The sequence below is a fragment of the Dipodomys ordii genome, unplaced genomic scaffold, assembly GCF_000151885.1.
Source record: "Dipodomys ordii isolate 6190 unplaced genomic scaffold, Dord_2.0 Scaffold8, whole genome shotgun sequence".
NCBI lineage: Eukaryota > Metazoa > Chordata > Mammalia > Rodentia > Heteromyidae > Dipodomys > Dipodomys ordii.
This window is the reverse complement of record NW_012267224.1, coordinates 24047970-24055904: the sequence shown is the minus strand read 5'-3', so window position 1 is coordinate 24055904 and position 7935 is coordinate 24047970. Positions and strand designations below refer to the sequence as shown.

General features: G+C 36.4%; 1 protein-coding gene across 1 annotated transcript in view; it reads left to right on the top strand.

The window, feature by feature from the left end:
- The first annotated feature begins 17 nt into the window (after positions 1–17).
- The window catches only part of Nfxl1 (nuclear transcription factor, X-box binding-like 1), a 39069-nt gene continuing 31151 nt past the window's right edge, over positions 18–7935 (top strand). Inside the window, exons 1-3 of the mRNA XM_013009177.1 lie at positions 18–49; positions 2775–2948; positions 6561–6670. Coding sequence (XP_012864631.1) covers positions 2780–2948; positions 6561–6670 — 279 coding nt within the window. The 5' untranslated portion in view covers positions 18–49; positions 2775–2779. The remainder of the gene's footprint in view (positions 50–2774; positions 2949–6560; positions 6671–7935) is intronic.

Here is a 7935-nt window from a genome sequence, read left to right as displayed (position 1 = left end):
CCCGCGGGCCCCGAGGCTCCGCCGCAGCCGCAGCCGTCTCCGGCCAGTGGTGAGGAAGACTGGGGTCCCCCCGGGGCTCTCACCTGGACGCCTCGCCCCTCTCGGGACGCTTTCCGGGTGGGGCTGTCCCCACCTCCCCTCCCCCCGTCCTCTCTCTTCGGGTTTCCTCTTCTTCATTCCTGGGTCCTCTTCTCACACCTCTCGGGCAGATTTTTCTCCACTCACACCATTTGATACTTCTCCGGCCAATTCTCTGCCCATCACCCCCCCCCCCCGCTTTTGTTTACTGTACCTGAATTCCTAGACTATAAATTGTACTCTTAGTCCGTAGTATTGTGTGGTTCCGACAGTGTTTTTTTAGACATGTGACTTGATTCCCCCTTCTCTCCCCCTTCCCCTCCCATTCCCTGTCCCCGTCCTCTTTTCCCCCTCCCTTCCCTTCTCTTCTCCTGCCCCAGTACTGGGGCCTGACAAGGCCAACCTGATCACTGTCCCTTAGCTTTTTTTTTTCCACTCAAGGCTGGGGCTCTACTCCTTGACCCACATCTCCATCTGTGGCTTTTTGGCGGTTTTCTCAGCCTCCTGAATAGCTGGGATTACAGGAGTGAAGCCATCAGTGCTTGTTTTAAAATACCTCAAAAATCTGCTAAACAACTTTTCTTTTTCCTTTTAAGTTAAAAAAAAAAAGGTTCACGTGACCTTAACGTCTAAGTGTATGGAAATAGTTGCAAGGTAGAAATCCATTAGATTGGGCATGACTCTCCATTTACCACATTGTCTCTTACTTATGCGACCGGTTGTCAATCAATTGGCCATGTTTACCAGAAGATTGTCTTTTATTGATTTTATTTGCTTATATCCTGTAAGCACTTTGACTGGTGGTGCTTTCCTGGACTATGATGCCTGTTCGCAAATTTCATGTCCTTTCATGAATTTGTACCCTTCCTTGGAGTTGTCGGTACCCTTCATCAAACTAAGGTCATGTTTTAGTGGAGCCTGAGAAGCGCTAAAGTGCTGAGCTGAGTTTTCTTCTTAGGTTTAGGTGTACCTGTTAAGTTTATCATGGTGATGGTGGTATGGAGATGCAATATGGAGACATGTGAACATTTTGGTACCTTTCCTTGGTCTTTGTGGCTAGAAGGAAAGGAAGCATTGTCTAACCAGGTAGTTAATATTTGACTGTAAGACATCTGTGGAAAGTGGCCTGTTTGTAAGTTTAAGATACTAGCTAAATACATTTATCAAACTTACATCTGTCCAAATTAGTCTCTTTTCTAATATCTTGAAGTACTAATTCCCCATAGAATAATGACACTTATCATTTTATTACATATCTTATAGCTAGGTTTTTTTTTTGTTTTTTTTGGGTCCGGTCGTGGGGCCTGAACTCTGGGTCTGGGCGCTGTCCCTCAGCTCTCAAGGCTAGCACTCTACCACTTGAGCCACAGCGCCACTTGCGGCTTTTTTCTTTTTGCTCATGTGGTGCTGAGGAATCCAACCCAGGGCCTCAGGCATGCAAGGCAAGCGCTCTACCACTGAGCCATCTTCCCAGCCCCTAGCTAGTTTTTTTTTTAAACCTTGATATTCAAAAGATTTCCTAGGTAAGCACATTGTATACATTTTCTTCTAGTTTTACTTGTGAAGGTTTTGGCTGATAATCACTAACCAAACTGGCTGCAGTAAGACAAAGAGAACATTTTACAAGTGAAATAAAAGATACAATATGATTAAGTACAAATACACCACTTAAAAATAAGTGTGCTTATCTTGGTGTAGTAACTCTCAGTTCCAAGTATAAAGCAAGTTTTATATTAGTTATTTAAATTTGTAAATCCAAACTTCTCAATAAGTGCATTAGTCCATATTAGTTCAGCAGATTTGTGGTTCTTTTCTTAAAACATGGCTGCTGTTCTTAGATCTTATTAACATTCAATGCATGAAGAGAACTCCCAGGATTCTTGCTCTCAGGCAGTTTGAAATCTCTTGAGTATATATCCTATGAAGTATTATTTAATTAACAAAATGAGAAACACAGACATTGCTAAAGAGAATAGTAAAAGAACTAATGCAAAGTACTTTGACATCTTTTTTGGAAAGTAGTGGAAGAATGTAATCAAAACTCTGCTTTTAGCATTCTGTTTTGGAAAACAGTTGTAAGAAGCACATTGCCATGTTAACATTTTGTGTGGATGAACATTAACTGTATTTCTGTTTTGTAACCAATAATGTCAAGTCCCTATTGAAGGCCAAGAGTTCTTGAGCATTCTAAAATGAGAAGTATACAGTGAATACTGCCTGCACAAGCTCTTTGGTGTGTTTGGCTGGGTTATTGCTCAAAAAGAAATGGTGGGAAGTATACCCACCTTCCCTGATTCTGATGTGCCCCCACTCAGCATGTTCCTCTACATCTTAAACAAACAAAAAAAATCACAGTGTATTATATATTTTAAAGCATTTCATTTTCATTTTTTGCTAATGTTTTTATTTTGAGATTATTCATGTTTTTGATACTTGTATTATAACTTTGTAATTTTCCCTTAATTTGAGTTACTGTCTGTAGCAGTTTACAGCTTTTAGTAGGATATTTACAGAAGTGAGAGTTTTTTGTTGTACTTTCTTTGTGTTGTTAAGAAATTTGGAAAAGACAATGCTCTTAAGGACTTTGAAACATGTTTAAAATGATGTAGAAAAAAGAGATACTAGTATGTTATCATGCCTTGCTTTTTGAGGAGAGTAATTTATAGACATGAAACCATTTCTTTTCTTTCAAACAGAATTAATGTCTCAGAGGAAATTTGAGGAAATCAAAAAGGCTAATGAAGCTGCAGCCAAAAAATTTGTTGAAGAACACTTTAGCTCTTCATCTGAAGAAGAAGGAGATGAAGATTTTGAAGGGAAACGGGGAAAAATAGTTGCTAATACATTTATAACGTACACTACTCAGACAGGTACTGATCTTTTAAATTTTAACTTTTTGACATCAGTGAAAGTATATTCTTTCTTGGGTATCATTTTACACTATATAAAATAGTTTTGTATCTTGAGAATGCGCATCATGTTGTAAAGTTGGATTTTGCTATTTGAGTTTCACGTTGTTACAATATCTCAACAAAAGACATAGTTTGGTTATAGAAATACTGAGGATGCGTCTAGTGCTGCTGGTGTTATCAAAGCTCTCTGAAAGATAAATAGGGCAAGTTGGCCTTGGTTGTGATTTCATTAGACCGGAGGACTTGAGATACTCTTCTCAGTCTATTGTTCAGTTTCTTCTTCCTCCCCTCGCCTCCCTTCTCCTTTTTCATGCAGGGCCTAGGGCTTGAACTCAAAGCTTGCGTGCTATCCCTGAGTTTCTTTGCTCACTAGCACTCTACCACTTGAGATATACCTCCACTTCCAGGTTTTTGGGTAGATGAATTGAGATGAGTCTCATGGATTTTCCTGCTCTGTCTTTGAACCACAGTCCTCAGATCTCAACCTCCTGAGTATCTTGGATTCCAGGTGTGAGCTACTATTTTACTAAATCTTCTAAATTCTGCCGTCACTGGCCTTACTTCCACATTGCAAGAAAGCAGATAATATACAGATATGAAAATATCATAATGAAACCACTAAAAACTATTAAAAGGAGGCAGGGCAGGAGGATTAAGAAAGTAATAGAGTAAATTTGATCAAAGTACGTTGCATAAATATGTCTGAAAATATTACAATAAACCCTTTGAACAATTAACACTACTAAAAAAAGAAGCACAAGATAATAATTCAGAAAAACATCAGTAGGAAGTAGAGAGTCACTGTTATCTCATGATATATCGTTAAGAGTAACCTACATATACACAAAATAAATACACATATCAGATTTCTTAATATGACAATCAAGGGTGAAGATATAAAATGAAAGTAATAAAGAAATGAAATGGGCCCCAAAACATTGTGTGTGTGTGCGCGCGCCAGTGCCAGTCCTGGGACTTTGTGCCTGAGAACTGAATCTGCAAAGTAGTTGTCTAAAGAGCTCAAGAATGTGAGTTAGTCAAATCTTAGGGCAGAATGATCATGTGGTTCATTGTAACAGTGAGAAACACAACAGAGTCTGCACACTAGTTGTATAAAGTTAGTTCAAGAATGTGAGTTAGTCAAATCTTGGAGCAGAATGATCTATGTAGTTCATTCCTTTCTCTTACTCCTCTATGATTTAGTAGTTGCCTCTATGCACTGGTGTCATAAAGATAGGTATTATATTGTCAAATTAGTTACTACAGAATTTGCTATATCTCAGAAGTAAATCTAAGTAAAGGTAAATCTAAAAAGTAAACAGTATTGTCACCAAAGCCTTGTAGATTTGTTTTCTTTTTTTTTTTTTTTGAACAGGCTAGTCTTGGACAGGCTAGATTACCTTTGAGACAGGTAGTCTGGAACTGGAACTTACTTTTTTTAGCCCAGGCTGCCCTTATTAGTCCTTTTTAACCTCCCTAATGCATATATTTCTTTTTGTTTCCCTGTATACTATCTTTGCCTAAATCAAGCCTTTGTTCAGTAACTGAGGTAGTTGGTATTACTGTTTCATAGATGAGAAAACTGAGGCATATCAGGTAACTTGCTTAAGGTCATTTTTTGCTTCACCTGCTCTAACTGCTTTTAATTGGTACTTCTTGTTCCTTCTAGTCTTGGCTGCCTCATGTATTTTTTTTTTCAGTTGTTGATAGTGATCTTTTTGAAATGTGTACCTACAAATGTCATACCGTCCATTGTGATGTTCTGGCAGTACAATTTCTTGCTGCAGTAAAATTTTAATACAAACTTCAAAGAAACCTTTAATTTTATAATGATAAAGTTAGACTTTATTTTGTCAAAGCTCATTCCATGTCATTAAATTTTGAATTAGATTTTAAATAGATGAAACTTGAGATGTTATATAGCTGTGTTAAAAATAAAATTGAATAGTAGATATAATTACTAATTCTTTTAAAAGATATTTTTAAAACAAAGTGTTAGTTTATGATAAGGTATTCATCTTTAATAACTTAAACACAGTTGAGGGAATGCTTTTATATGTACATATTTGAATTACATTTATTGTAAGGAAAGTTTTTATAAATCTATGTTCACTTAAATGGTAGGAAGTAAATAATGAACCAATATTTTATTTAATTTTTCTTTTTTTGGCAGTTTAAATTTTAATTTCAATTTGGTTATTGCTGCATAAATTTTGTATTTAAGTTTCTTCCTATTGGAGATTTAGTCAGATTTTCTTGGAGATTTGGTTAGTCTGTATTGTACAATTTTTATGTACTAAAGACATCTCTTTTCTTGAATTAATTGTCTTTTACTGTCATTGTACTTGTTTTATTATTTTGCTATTGCCTATTCTTTGTGTAGCTTTCTGCTATAAGTTGTCATTGTAGCATAGACGAGGGTTAAGAGGACTTACCTTGTAATTAATTGTCTCAAATTTTTCTTCTGTAACATTAAGAAAATTTAATGTTATGGAAATTCTAATAGTATAATGTCTAGCAAATAAATGCTTAGTACCTGCTTAAAAAATATTTTTCCTAAAAAAGATTCCCTACTTTTAAAAGCAGAAATTGTGAACATAATTTAATGAAACAGTGCTATTGTACTGTGATGACTATAATTTTTTTTCAACAAGCTTTTATTAAGAATATGCTATGTTGAGAGGGCGATACTATGAAGGAAGATATTTATAATGGTTCAAGGTACCATGTTAGGAGTTTCTGAAGACTAGTAATTGAATACCAAGTAAGAAAGAGAAAAGTCCACATATATTATACATTTTTATTCTGTTCTTTTAAATGGTATTTCAGCATATCTCAAAAATTGATCAAACTTTAGGGAAGTTGAAATAAAATTTACTTACTTATTTTAAACTATAATATTACAAATATACTTATTAATTCCTAAAAAAATACTATGTGCTAAACATACACCCCATGGTTGTATTTTCACAAACTAGTCCTACTTAGTTTTTACTTTTTTTTTCTTTCATATTTTCTTAATTCTTTCTGTTATTACTGTATGTTTTGGTGCTCTTACCTGTAATTCTGCCCTCAACAGATTTGTTAAGAAAAGTGAGTATGTATTGAGAACACAGAGGTACTGCTTTCCAATTAAATATCTAAGATTTAATTCATAGTGGAGTGCCAGTTGCTCACATGTATAGTCCTAGCTACTCAGGAGGCTAAGATCTGAAGATCACTGTTTGAAGCCAGCCAGGGTAGGAAAGTCCATGAGACTCTTATCTTCAGTTAATCTCAGAAAAAGCTGGAAGTGGTGGTGTGGCTCATGTGGTAGAGTGCTAACCTTTAGCAAAAAGGGGCTCAGGGGCAGTGCCCAAGTGAAGAGTTGGAGCTCCAGGACTCGCAAAAAAAAAAAAAAAAGATTTAATTCATAGACTTGTAACCTCTTAACAGTTTATTGGGTGCTTTTTTTTCTTTGTTAGAATTGTCATTTTATAGTTATGTTTTGAGCAATTAATATTTCTTAGCTTTTGTTATATGTTTTCTTATAGTTAGATATTGCTTACAATGAAACTTTTCAATTTTAAGATGGAGATTTACGTGAATTAGAGCGAACGAAGCAGTATGTAAATGAAGCTTTTCAAGCAGGGGCTATGACATGCTTAATTTGCATTGCTTCAGTGAAGAGAAACCAAGCAGTAAGTATTTCTCCTTATTGATATTAATACTTTTCCCCTAAATATCTTACTTTGCATTTATTATGTTTACCCACTTATTTTCCTTTTATTTATGTTTGTTTAAAAATGCTCCATTTTATAACTTCACATGCAATTCTTCATTTTATAAATCTGAAATTTAAAAAAGCTAGCCCTGAGCTTTCAGTGTTTTATCACTATTCATATCTGAAGCAAGTACTGTTAATTTTAAATGCACATATTGATTTGGCAAAGCATTTTTAACATCTGTAATTTAGAGGTTTCCACAAATATGAAATGTTAAATGTACAATATTACATAGCTTTCAGTGTTACTTTTTTTTGGGGGGGGGTTCCAGTCGGGCCGAACTCTGGGCCTGGGCGCTGTCCCTCAGTTCTTCAGCTCAAGGCTAGCTGCTCTACAACTTTGAGCCACAGCACCACTTCCAGCTTTTTTCTTTTTGCTTATGTGGTGCTGAGAAATCGAACCCAGGGCCTCATGCGTGCAAGGCAAGCACTCTACCACTGAGCCACCTTCCTGGCGCCACAGTGTTACTTTTTTAAATTTATTTTTTATGTTTTGGGAAGCTAGAGATTGTAAGGGCCTGATAGGGATGTACTCTACCACTAAGCTGTGTCCCCCAGCCCCTTTCATTGGATTTGAAAGAAAGACATATTTCTTGTCTTCAAAGACCTAGAATTTTCATGGACACTTAAGTTTATTAGTTAGCGTCTCCTGATTATGTTGAAGGCATTCTGGGAAGTGGCAAGGAGAGATATAGTTATTTTTCATGTCCTTGGAGGAGCTATGACCTAATAAAGAGGCTGCCTGTATGGAAATTAAAGGGACAGTAATGAAGTGATGAAAGAGAAATGACTGAATATAATAGACTGAGCTAAACCTCAGATTAATCCACTACTATCATAGCAGTGTTCCCTAGAGAAACTTGGGCTGGATTAAATGGGCTGGTTATATACAGTGCATCAGAAATTTAACGTGCCCAGGTTGCACATGCAGGTATCTGAGGTGCTTGGAGTCAGTTTTAAGTCTAGTTGTGACTCACTGTGATTTCAGTTGCAGTGAATTAATAGACTGGTATGTGTGTGTTTGTGTGTGTGTGTATGTGTTCACCTTGAAAACCAATTCGGCCAGTATACAGATGCAATGCAACCTTGGAGAGTCGATGTCCTTTTTTTTTTTTTTTTTGTCGGTCGTGGGACTTGAACTCTGGGCCTGGGCGCTGTCCCTCAGCTCTTCAGCTCAAGGCG